This window comes from Haemorhous mexicanus, chromosome 3, assembly GCF_027477595.1.
Source record: "Haemorhous mexicanus isolate bHaeMex1 chromosome 3, bHaeMex1.pri, whole genome shotgun sequence".
Taxonomy (NCBI): domain Eukaryota; kingdom Metazoa; phylum Chordata; class Aves; order Passeriformes; family Fringillidae; genus Haemorhous; species Haemorhous mexicanus.
In genome coordinates this window covers 72,437,567-72,450,670 of record NC_082343.1, presented here as the reverse complement: position 1 = coordinate 72,450,670, position 13,104 = coordinate 72,437,567, and the positions used below count along the sequence as shown (strand labels likewise).

Below are 13,104 nucleotides of genomic sequence, written 5' to 3'. Positions count from 1 at the left end.
TGGAGTCACCGACCCTGGAGGTTTTTAAGAAAGGGTGGACGTGGCACTTAGTGCCATGGTCTAGTTGACATTGCGGTGTTAGGTCATAGGTTGAACTCGATGATCTCAGAGGGTTTTTCCAATCTAATGGACCCTGTGATTCCGTGACCCAACGGGAGCGGTTCGCCCAGCACCGGCAGCGCACAGGCTCCCCCACAGCCCCGCGGGACTCCATTTCCCAGCGCGCCCCGCGCCCTCACCGCCGCCGCCGCCGGGCCGGGAAGATGGCGGCCCTTGTGTCGCCCTTGGCTACTGCGCGCTGCCTGCTGCGGGCTCTGGGGTGCCGCGGCCGCCTGCTCCTGTCGCACAGAGGTCAGTGCCGCCGCCGCGGCTCTCCGGGGCTCGCCAGACCCGAGCGGGCGACAGGCTGCCGGGGCACCGCGCAGGAAGGGCACCGAGGAGCGGTCGCAGGAGCCGGTGCGTGCCTTCCCTCCCCGTCGTGCCGCGGGTCTGTCCCCGGCGGAGGGGAGGTGGGTGGCGATGCCGGGCGGGCCACACGGCAACCGCCGGGACACGCACAGGCCTCGCCGCTCTCTCTGCCGTGACCTGCCGGTGTCCTCGCATTCCCGGCCTGGGCTTGTCCGCGACACAGCCCCGGAGGAGACCTGCCTGTCGGGGTGACACCGGGAGTCGGCCCCGGTCACCGGCTGACCCGCGAAGGGGGCCCGTGGCTTCCCGAGTTGGTGATGCCGCGTTTCCCCTGGGAAATAGGGCCTCGGTGCGCTGCCTGCTTAAAGCCTTGCGGCTGCAGCGGGCGCTCGGCGAGTGCGCCGGTGGCTGCCAGCGCTTCGGCCGGGCCTTGGCGTCACTCGGGGACTGTTCTCCCTCCAGGACCCTCCGGGGTATAACGGACCGGACCGCAGCTGTGCTCTGTCTTCACAGCCTTGCTTTGAAAGCCTCTTCAGTACAAAAATTTATGGAGTTTTGTTAACTTGAGGCTTAGGTTAGGACAGAGATCTTTTTTCTTCAGTGAGAGCTGTTTGTCCTCTGCCAGTCTGGCCAAGGTGTGAAGATTCTGCTGGTGGCTGGTGGGTCCCAGGATTGATATATGTCCACATCCACACATTATGTTGAGATTGTAGAATATTTATCTTAGGAAAAATAGACAAGACATCCTAAGAAAAATAGACAAGCACTGCAGGTAGTACTGTAGTTGCGTGTGTTTTATTTTATATCGGTCTAATACTTGGACTCTATGTAGGTGGTTTTTTATAACCAACATACTAGCATTTAGAAAAAGTTGTCTGAGCAAATCCAGGGGCTTCAGGCAGTTTGTCAGCTTCCATGTTAAAGAAAAGGTAGTCCTTGCATATGTTGTTTGAGTACATCAGACTGCAGGGATGGGCTGCCATCATGGAATTGATTTATAATCTTGGTTTTATGATCACTGGTTTATAAACCAGTCTTTTCTTTGTTTTTGTGATTTGCTTTCCACAGTTGTGTACGTTCTCCTTAATTAAGTAAAGACATGACGAGTATTATCTGTAAAGTCACAGTTTCACTGGTATGCTTCTCTTGTCTCTCCCTACTTTCATCTATAGGTCAGGTTGTGAAACAGAGTGTGCATGGAAAAAATACAAGTAATCCTCTAGCAGAATAATGTATCAGGCATGTATGAAAAAAGTAGAATTCTAGTTCCAACTCATGTTTCTCTGGAAGATTAAATACTGTGTCATATGCTGCCCAAATGAATGGCCTTCAATGATTCATCTAAGGTCATATAATGAGACAAAAATGCAAATCCTTGTCCTTATGTCTTAGTTGCAAGCTGCTTCTTCTGGTTTGAACACCTGATTTCAGCATGCAGGGGGCTTTTATGAATTTTACACTATATTGGCCTAACATCTTTAATTCATGCTGATAACGTAGTGTGTATGCCCCCCCCCCCCCCAATATGGTTGGTTGGATTTTGATTTTTTTAAGCTTTCTGTTAAGCTCTGGAAAGTAAATAATTTCTTCAGATCACCTCTTCTTACATTCTTGTCATTAATCATAGTGCAATATTTTGAAAGGAGCATTTGTGTATTATAGGACTATAGATGTATTTTTAGCTTATACCTAGCACATGATCTCTTTCCCAAGAAGCTTACATGACAAGTCTTTGTTCTTCTGCAGGTTTATTAATGTGCTTAACTTTAACAGACATTAAGTTTATCCAAATCCTTGTACATCATGGGGCAATTTACCTGTTTGAGACTGATTTTGCAAAACTTGCATATATAGTTAATAAAAGATGAGACAAGAGAACATTATTATTGCTTACAGATACTAACATGAGAAAAAGTTCTTTCTGATATTTTGCTACCTTTGCTCCTATTTTCACATAGAAAAATAACCTTTGGAGCTGCAAGACTGTACCATTGCCCTTCCTTGTCACTGTGGTGTCATCTAAGAAGGAAGCATTTTGCAGCAGTTCTATTACTGGCTTAATCTCAAGTTTAGGTCTCTGATACCACCATCTGCCTGTTGATGAAAGTGCCCTCTGACTTCCAAGTCCTCATTTTCTGTCGTGGCACTTGTGTTTCATAGGCAGTTTTAACAGCTTTACACTTAGAGCTTCAAGGTTTGAAGCTGTTTGGCTTCATTGTGACCCAAACTGATATTCTGAACTTCAGCTTAGATTGTTGAATGCATGACAGTTTTTAAAAGTTGAGTTCTATGAGTTTTTTCCCCCTTCTCTCCACACAGATTCCAGGGTTTGTTAAAAGTTCTCAAGGCAGATTGTGCTGGCAGAGCAGTAATGAAGCAGATGTGATCTTTGTACCTTGCATTAACACGGATTTAGGAGAAGCTCTTCCAGCTTCTTGATCATGACTGTCAGGCGCTTGGGTGATTTTGGGGTACTGAATTTTGGAGCATTTGTAACCTACGTGAGTTTGGTTTAGATGCAGTTCTCACAACTCTTCTCAGTTCTGCATTTCTTCGCAGTTGGAAATGTTCTCTATTTTTAAGACAAACAGTAATTAACAGCAAAGAAGGAAGGGGGAAGTGTTAATTCTCTACCTTGCAGCTTGGTTACCCTTCTGTGCTCTCAGCCTCTTGGCTGCTGTCAGGATCAGTTTTGGTATGCCACAACTCTACTTCCATTTCAGTTTGTCTTCTTGAATAAATAACTCTAGTGCCTGTCTCAGAAGTGACTTTTACTTTCATAAGCTGTGTCATTGAAACTCACATGCCTTTTTTCTGTGTCATCTCAGACATCAGTTCTAAGTAGCAGTAGAAAAACTCAACAACACATTGATCAGTTTTCCAATTTGCTGCTTTTTTCCAGGTCAGAAAGTCCCTGGAATTAAGAATGCTTTTTATAATTTTATGTAGGCATTAATTATCTTTGCAGTGGTAAATTAATGTCTGTTTACCAAATATGTCTTAAGTCCCCCACTTGAAAGAAATTTTTGTATAATTCCAGATTGGCATTTTTTAAAATAAGTTTTATTTGCCTTGGTGAGATTTTTTTCCCTCCAATTTCTTTCTTTTTTTGGGTGTGTCACGGTAGGTTTTCACTGCAGCTATGTCTGTGATACTTGTATGTGCAAGCAGAAAGGCACATGCAAAGACCTAATTATATGGTATGAAAGAAAGTGAGATTATACTGACATATGTATGTTTTGGGAACAGGAATTTAGGAAAAAAGTTGCAGCTTGGTGTCAAATCTAAAGAAGCAGGGAACGTCTGATTAAATGTGGTAACATCCAACACTGTCCTGCACCCTGAAGGTGGGAAAGGTAGGTTGTGGATACCATGTCTAATTTTACACTGTTCTGTGCAAAACTGTATGAACAGTGAATTGATGTTGTGCTTTTCTATAGTTGTATCCAGAACACTTTGAAGACTTCAGAAGGGAAAATAGTAAATAATAAATAATTGAGTTGCAGTTTCTGTAATACAAAGATTAGATAAGGAAACAAGAAGGAATAAATGAAAACCCCTGTTTTGCAGTGTGAAGAGAGGGCTGTAGGACTGCAGTTAGTACACTGAATCATAGGTGATTCCTATAGTTGAGTGATAGATTTGGCAATCTGTTCCACAAAATGCAGGTTAGAATGGAAGATGCACATTTTTTTCTGTCTCTTAGAATATTGTATCATTTGTACAGCTACCTTCTGTTGACTTATCTCTAAAACCCCACATGCTCTTCAGTAGCATCTGCCTTTCTTTTGCAGCTAAAGGTGTGAGTTTATCACTTAACCAATTACTGGGTGTCTCCTGGTAGTCTACTGTAGTGTACTCCCATGATATTTAAATCCCAGTGTTCAATATTGTATTAGGAGAACAGTGAGTGATTTGTGCCAGGACACCCTCTATGGCCATTTGGGCATAGTCTCCACCTCTGTCACATGTTAATGACAGAGTACTTTCTCCCACTCCCAGGATGGTTAGCTGTGAAAGCATGTAATCTGAGATAAACCCCATGCTTCTCAGCAGTCCTGCTGGGGTGCTTTGTCCATGGCCAGGAAGGTCATGAGCCACAAACCCTTTCTTACACCAAAATCAGCCTTTTTTTTTTTTTTTCGTTGATCCTGTGGCAAGCAGTAAGAACTTAAGAATTTATAGGTATAAGGAGGCACACTGGAGCTCTCAGGGCCATCCCCTTCTACGTACTGCAAAGGCACAGATAGTTCAGAGGTATGCATCATGGGACTGAGGTGGACTTTTTTTGGGAGTGGAACAGTAGAAAACAATATGAAAGCAACCTGGTCTGGTGGAAGGTGTCCCTGCCCATGGCAGGAGTGTTGGATCTAGATGATACTTCAGCTCCCTTCCTACCCAAGCCATTCTATAATTGTGTGATCTTTCCTTTTGCCCTTCCCTTCAGAGGCAAGTCAGGTTTTGCTGACCTGTTCCTGACAGATTTTCATCAAACTTATTTTTAAAATTCACCCCAAATAGTTGGAAGTTTTACAGCTTCTAGACTATTAATCTATTTCACTACCTTAATAACACTTATTAAGTTATCTGTATAAATAACCATATCCTTTCATTTTCTCAGTACGCTGTATGTATTTGGAGAGAGCGATATGTTTTTCTTCTCTACAGGTTTTACTCAGACTTTTGCAATAACAGACTTCGAACTCAACTTTCTTTATGTGATCTCTTTGGATAGGGATGAGCTAATTACCCTTAATTCAAAGTAGCAACTTAGTTCTTCCAGCAGCAAGAGAATTTGTTGCAGTTATTGGCTGCAGATATAAACAGTGCCTGTCTTTTTAGGAGGAATTGTTACTTGCAATAAGTAATCATAATTTGATCTACTAGTTCAGTTTTATTGTTTTCTAATATTCTATATTTCTTATAGCTGTTTAAAACTCTTTTCATGCCTTTTATGGCATCTTTGTGGGTTCTGACTCAGATTTTTTTCTTTTCTGTTTTTTAAAATATATTTACTCTGTCATTTGGTTCATACTTCTCATAACATATGATGTGAAAATTGAAAAGTGTCTTCCAGGGCAGACTATACCAGCCAGCATTGAATAGAACAGGGTGTTTTTTTCTCTGTGTGTATCTATATTGGAGGACTTGTGTTTATTTTATTTTAGTTTTTTTGCTCTAATAGTGTTATTATATTGTCTCACTGGCATTTTGTGATCCGGTATAGCTGTTGGATCTTTTATTGCAGAGATACTCTTTAGTTGGTCATTCCCCATCTCCTGAGTTAGTTATTTCCTCTAAATAACATGCTTTGTCCCTCTTGAATTACATCCTAATTTTATTAGATTATTTGTCCAGTTTGTCAGAATTTACTTGCCTTCCAAAGTGTCTGCAGCCCTCTCCTGATTTTCTGTTATTTGTGTTCCCAGTCTGTCTACTTTATTTTTCTATATATGGCATGGATGGAAATTCAGGGTTGTACCAAGATGAGATCCTGAGCCCTCTATGAAACTCTACTGCAGATATACATCTAGTTTAAATGTAGTAATTATTTATTACATATCCTTTTTCCAGCTGTTTTGTACCTGCATAAAAGTACGTTCACTTGCAACTTACTTTCCTACTTTATAGATGGCAATGCTATATGACAAAAGCATTTCTGCAATTAACATGCTATTCCTTTACCCATTAAGAAGTCATATTTTTCTTTATTATACTTAACCTGTTAAATGACACTGGAAGCAAGGAAGATATTTAACAACTTTCCAGTGTATGCCATTGTTCCAGATATTAATGATTTGGCAAGCCTTCTTTGTAACCTGGTGCATTGTTTCTTTCCCTAGTTATGTCTTGTTTTGTGTCTAGCAATTCTGACTTTTTTTTTTAATGTCTTGTTTCTGACAGTATTCCTATCTTGGCTTGTCCCTGTCTCTTCTAGGCAGAAGATAATGCCAGCAGATCAGGCTGTGGCATTGCAGGGCTTCAGAGTTGCTGCCTTGCTTAGCGTGGTGTTTGACAGGTTGTTTCAAATTCATTACAGAACTCCTGGTTTGGTCTCTTGTTTGTTGACTTTTAAATATTTTCTGAAGTTTTTCCTAAAGGATTATCTATTTAGAGAAATGCACTTTGGAAGTTTAAATGGTTTTACCCCAATTTGGAAAAAAAAATGGGGTCAAAACTTCGCTTGCAGCAACTCAGCCAAATCTTACTAACTCTGTAGTTGGACTTCTTATAATGTATGCTTGTTAATAAAATAAAGGAATATTAAAACATACTACTAGACTTAGTAAAAAAGTTAGAAATCGAGTTAATGAAAAATGAAGGGGTAACCAGTGGTTATATAGGTAAGTTGTGTGTATATGTCTTTGTGTAAACTAGGAATATGTGTTGTTTATAAGGAGATGCTTTTAAGAACTTCCCTATTAATTGGCTACTTTTATTTTTACAGCCTACACAGCTCAGGCAGATGAGAAGACAGGCCCTGCTACTCCTACAGATGCTCATGCCAGAGCCTTACAGGTTTGCAATGGACCTTTAGAACATTATGATTTTTTGATTAAGCATCAAGAGCTGAAGAATGACGAGCAACAAAGAAGAGTTGTGCAGCACCTGCAGAAATTGCATGAGAGCCTTAAAGGCTACAGCATTGATTCGAAAAATGTTCTTTCACAGGTGAGGTTTATAATGATAAAAATATTTTTTGCATTTATATTTGCTCATAAGAATGTACTTAAAATGCATAAATTTCTGTCAAAAGCACAAATCTTATTTTTGCAAATGCATCTTTTCCGATAGATCGTTCTTCATGTTTCAGTCTCTCTTCTTTCTTTTTTGGTTTGTAAAATCCAGTGGCACTCCAGAACTAGCCACATTAGATACTGTTGAAATAATTCTGTAAGAAAATCTAATGTGGTTTCGTTATGCCCACTGCTTACTTTTCCAAAAACATCATTTGGCTATAGGAGAGACGAGCCTAAACCAGGTTTTAATTCCCAAGCACTGGTATTATACTTGTGTGTTTGGATTACATAAACTGAACACTGATGTTTTGTGTTCTACCAGGTATTCCACAAATAATTCCACATTATATTATGTATAAAACATGTCTTTTAAAAACAATTCTTCTCCATGTTGCTAGTTTCCAGGTGAGGTAAGGAAAGAAGGCCTTGGTATAATCTGCACCCTTGTTGTGTTTTTGGGGGCATCACAGTTTCTTTTCAAAGGACTTAGAAAAGTTTAGACATATCCCTGTTGCACATTGCCTTAACAATTATAGTGCTGTTAGCCAATTGTTGCATCACTGTAACTTTTCCCTGACACTCTTGACACAATGTTTTCTAGATTGTCTTTGACAGTATTTTCTATGTCTCTTGTTTTCATGCTGTTATTCTCAGATTGTTGCTCTGGTGGCCTTGCACCTGCAAATACTGATAGCGCTGGTATGGCACGTTCTCATGGGAAGCAACTAGAACTGATGTGGAAATTCCCTTTGCAGCTTTCCTTGCCTCTTGTTTTGTAGATCTGAGTTTATATCCCAGAAAACCAAATGTAGCACCCAGCAGAGCAGATTTAATTCATTGCTAAATATTGGGTATAGGTGTGCACAAAAGTTGAATGCCCAGTGAATGTGCTTCATTTGCACCTGATTAACATATTTCAGTCAGCACAGTTGTAAGCCACAGCTTACAACTGTGCTGACTGAAATGTGTTAATCCTACTACAGTAGGATGAAACAACAGGAGTGGGATGTTTGACTAAGTCTGATGATAAAGTATAGTGCTGGGGAAAAAGCATGGCAAAATATACATTGCTGTCTCACCTGCACTTTCCCAGCCAGAACTGGAGAGACCTCCTTGTCCCTGGGAGGAGGTAGTCTGTCAGCGTTTTCCCCAGCTAGACTCTGAATTTTTCTTTTGATTTCACCCTTCTCTTGCACCACTGAAGGTTTTTTTTTTTTTTCATCAGAAGTAACTTTAACATTTATGGTCAATAAATGTCTTTTGCAGTTCTTGCTAACAAATCTCCATGTCAGCCTTTTTAAGCATTCATTGCACAACACTCCTCATCTCATGAGCATAAATCTAAATATGCCACTCTAAACTTGTTACCTAACCATACCAGATTGTTCTCTTACCTGGCACAAATACTGTCATGTTTGCAGGTTGCAGGGCAAGACTAAATGATCTAGCGTGAGATAAGGGGAGCCAAAGCCTGAGAAAAAAATGTTATGATGAAGGCGTTGCCTTTACTGCCAAACCTGAGGACCAGTAGGCTAGAATATTTTGATCTTTTCTGGCAAGAAGTTGTGGACACTTGGATATTAAGTTCTAAAAACACTGCCCTGGAGAATAATTTTGAGAGCTGACTTGTGTTAACTGAGTGCCCCAAATCATTTTGAGTTGTTAGAGCAGGTGTCAGGGCTTCGTAGATCAAGCATTATGTGGGTTTGTTATTTACTGATTCTTTGATTGGGAAGTGTGAATAGGGAAGAAAGCCTGTATTGCAGAGAACAAATACCAACCTTACTCTATTTAGGAAATATGATGCTGCTATGTCCCTATGTAACAGAGCTAATTGGAGTAAAGCCAGACTGACACTTTCTTACTTAAATGCCATTTTTTACTTGAGAATGTGTTTTTCACTACTTCCTTTAAAGCATTCCACTTCTTCATTTAACATTGCTTTAATTTTAAACCAACTTTTGAAAATTGTTGTATGGCTCACTGATGAACTAGTGAGTCAGTGAGAAGCAGCTGAAGAACTATTTGCTACAGGGGTAAGTGTAATTGCAGTATGAGGTTTTTCTTCTGGAGTTTGATATTTCTATGGAAATCTTAAGATTGGTAACAGGTTGAGCACTATAGTGCCATGCCATACATCAAAACCCCAGAAAAGGAGGAGAGCATTGACTTCTGCATAAATCTGTCAAAGTCTGCTAGCTTATGTAATTAAATGAAATCATGATTCAGGGAGAAGAAGTCACAACAGCTTTATTCCTCTTCTGCTATATTTGATGAAGCAATTTGCCAGTTCAAACAGAGCTCCTTATGAGATAAAATGAAGCCAAACAGATGATAATTTAAATTCTAGTGCAGGCCAGGTTTTGCTTCAGCAAAGTTGTAATCACCATCTTAATGAAGGTTTCCCCAGAATAAGTCACAAATGTGACGAGGTAGTTGTAAAATCATATGCTTATCGTATGTTTGCATCTGTTGAGGGGTTTCCTAAGTAAGCAATATGCTTGGTTTTTTGTTATGGACTCTCAGTGTAGTGATGCTGCTGCAGACTTGGTTCAGTTAGAGCTAAGGCTTTTCATGCCAAGAAGAGCTGGTGCTGAGTACTGCTGTCTGGAGTTGGCCTGGTTGAATAGGGTTTGTGTAGATTTACGGGTGGAATTCATTCTGACCAGTAGAAAGCTTCTCCAGGAAATACTAACGATGCAGGTAAATCCTATATTTGTTGAGTAGCTTGTTGGCAGTCTTTCATGGAGGCCAGATACTTTGTAACTGAATACTGTCGTGTTTGTGTAATAAAACCATTGGATTTCCTTTCTGTTTTGTACTTGGTGAGTTTTAATAGATGTAAATGAAACAAATTGATGTATTTTAAACTAATTAAGGATATATTTTGAAAAAATAAAATACTTTATCAGTTATACTTAGTATTTTGTAAGTGGACTTCTTGCTTTTTCAGGAGGTTTCTAGAAACCTGAATAGCCCACTTTTACTATGAAATCTCCTGTTCTGAGAAGAAATTAATCTACTGGCAGCTTTTTCAAAAGAAAAAAAAAGTGATGCTTGGCATTTCAAGTGTGCTTCTTTTTCTGTCTCTGTTATTGAAGGGAAGTGGTTGAGAGGTTGCGGTGAAGAAAAAGGGGCGGTGGAAGAGAAACCTCTCTCTACCAGCCTTTTCTATAGTCTGATATTCCTTATTTTATTGCTTGGTTTCTTCTGTGATAGAATTGCAGAAGCCTCTTCCAAAATAGCAGAAACTAGTCCAGAAACAGAAACTTCTTGCACTTCTGAACCATTACAGGAATGGTCTGCTTTGGTTTTGGCTTGGTTCTTCTTTTGTCACTTTTTCTCTAAATAGTTTTATTCACTAAACTGTGGTAAAAGTAGGATTAGGGAGCAAATATTTATATCAGATACAATAGAGGCCTTTCAGTTTTTTTTTTACCCAGAACACTTGTGTTACCTCACAGGCCAAACCTTTTTGAAATGTGTAGTCTGGGGCACACAAACGCACCAGACGCCATTTGCTTCATGGTAAATAAAACTATTTTGTTGCGTTGTAGGTTTTTTGGGACATGAGCTTAGAATGAATCTCAGGGGAAAAAACAATTAGTCTTGCTGCCAACCAAGTAGGCTTCTGTTTTTAAAATTACTCCTCAAATTTGAACAAGGACTTTGATCTTCAACTTGATGAAAGCATGGCCTTGTATGTTGAGATATTTTGAGATCCTCTGAATTGAAGTTCAAGGCCGTAGGAGTTTGCATAGACATTTCTGATCTCCAGCTTTTCAAAATAATGCCAATTGGGACATCTTAAGAGTTGTTGAGTTGCTGTACTAATGACTTGAAATAAGCTCAATTATAAGTGAGGTCATGTTTTGAAAAGAGGTATGAACAATAGTAAACACCATTCAAGACCTTGAAAATGTCTTCAGCTACAACAACAGCCAAAAAGGAGTCTTGAAAGAGTGGGAGAAAGAGGCAGTTTTGTTAGGATTTAAAAAAGATTCTGCTGTTGGGAGACTTGTCTTGAATTTTGCATATTTTAATTAACCATCTTAGTATTGACATGCATTTGCACTTACAAGTTTTTCCAATCAGACTGTAAATACTGCCAGGAAATTAGTTGCTTTCTTCTGGTGTCTGAGCAGGGGAGAAGGTGGGAAGACATTTCATGTTACTAAAGATATTCTCCCCTTCAAACTCAAATTTTGTCTATGACTTAATATCTTTGGGTTAGTACCTTTTAAATATTAACTTTAACATCCTTAAATCTTATCACTGTTGCCAAAGAAAACATATTGTCAACAAATTTAACGTTGTTATGCTGAGACCCCAAATGTACCTCAGGATAATATGGAAATGAGCAAGGAGAAATCATTAATTTAGTTTGTCTTCCTACATTTCCTACTTTTCTCCCTTTCCTGCCTGAAATAAAGTAGAATGTCCTTATTTTAGGGTGACTGGAGGATCTTCTGCATTAGATCTCCTCCCTCCTTCTTGCAGAGTGTATGTTTGCATAGAACCAAGATCAGTGTTCTTACTTTGCCCCCACATACCATTGACTGACTGCTTGCTGTGATTTAAATTGAATTCAATGGTGATGGGATTTTATCAGCAATCCTAGCGGAGGTTTCCTTTTTTCTTAGACAGTTTCCAGGCTTCAGAAGATGCATTCGAATAACTGAAACAAAAAGAAAAAAATCCATTTTAGGATCATGCAAAATAGCTTGAAACTGGTAGGATATCTGAGTTTTCAGTATTAAAAAAAAAAAAAAATCTACTGATAAAGTTTTACTTTTTTGAAATAAAATGTATGTTAAGACAAAAAAGACAAACCAGAACAACCAAAGAATATAAAAACAAATTCTTAGAGTTATACAATATCTGATAGGAATGAGGAAGTCATTATCCTAAAGCTATCAATAGTGTGATGTTTAGAATGATATGTAAAATATTTCCTACAAACTTCTTTAATTGCTGAAACAGGAAAAAAGGTTTTCTGACATTTGATTTGTTTTTAGAGATGATCAACAAATATATTTGGATCTGGTGCAGTATCCACCCTTTTTAGGAAACAGATATTGCTCAAAAATTGCTGTCTTCAAAGGGAATCAAATTTAAATTTTTAAATCAATTTTTATGGAGCCCAAGCCATTATATTTTTTTCCTTTAGTCAAAACAAAAGTCCCTTTTTCTGTAACATGTTATCTGGAAATAAGTATGTGTAAAAAGACAAATATTAAAGTAGTTAAATGTAATTAATAAAAGCTTTGCAATGAAAATATTGGTACAAAAATGTAGGCATTATTATTTGTTCTGGTTGTATAACCTTTGCAAAAACAGGTAAAGCTGTACTCTACACATTGATTTGTTTTTCTGGCTTTGTGCTGCTTCTTGTGAAACTGCAAATCACGTTAACATGGCCTTTCTGTATAATAAATTGAATATGATAGTCTATTATATTGTTAAAATGATTGTTGGTAATCTAAAACTAAATGCAAAGAAATTCTTTTGAAAATGTCTCAGTTGGATTTTTGTCTATTTCTTCTTTTCTCCTGTAACTTTAAGCATCAGTAATTTTATTGAACACAAGCTCTTTAAAAAGTACATGCTGAAAAATATTCAACAATTAAATTGTCTTACAATGCTTTCAAAGTAATAAAGATATATACTGCAAATAGCTGCAGCCTTGTCAATTAATGGAATAGTTTCCAAACATCTGAAACCCTTTCCAGCCACAGATTGATGATACAAATTTTTGATTACCCTATTAATAGAGACTTAAATTAAATCTAAAAGGAGCTCTTGTGTAAGAGCCATACTTGCATGTTTTCTGAGTGAGCTGGTACTGTAGACCCGAGATATTACCCTCCTACTTTTTGGTCATGCATTTTCTTTTATATTTAATTAGTGTTTTGTACTGACTCCTCTATTTCTTTACCACAGCACTGTATTTTGA

General features: G+C 38.8%; 1 protein-coding gene across 2 annotated transcripts in view; it reads left to right on the top strand.

The window, feature by feature from the left end:
- The first annotated feature begins 238 nt into the window (after positions 1 to 238).
- AFG1L (AFG1 like ATPase) overlaps positions 239 to 13,104 on the top strand; it is a 64,363-nt gene continuing 51,497 nt past the window's right edge. Inside the window, exons 1-2 of one of the 2 annotated variants that reach the window (XM_059842331.1) lie at positions 239 to 351; positions 6,857 to 7,080. In XM_059842331.1, the coding sequence (XP_059698314.1) occupies positions 264 to 351; positions 6,857 to 7,080 (312 nt within the window). In that variant the 5' untranslated portion in view covers positions 239 to 263. Of the gene's footprint in view, positions 457 to 6,856; positions 7,081 to 13,104 lie in introns of both variants that reach the window. The other variant, XM_059842330.1, reaches the window with a different exon arrangement.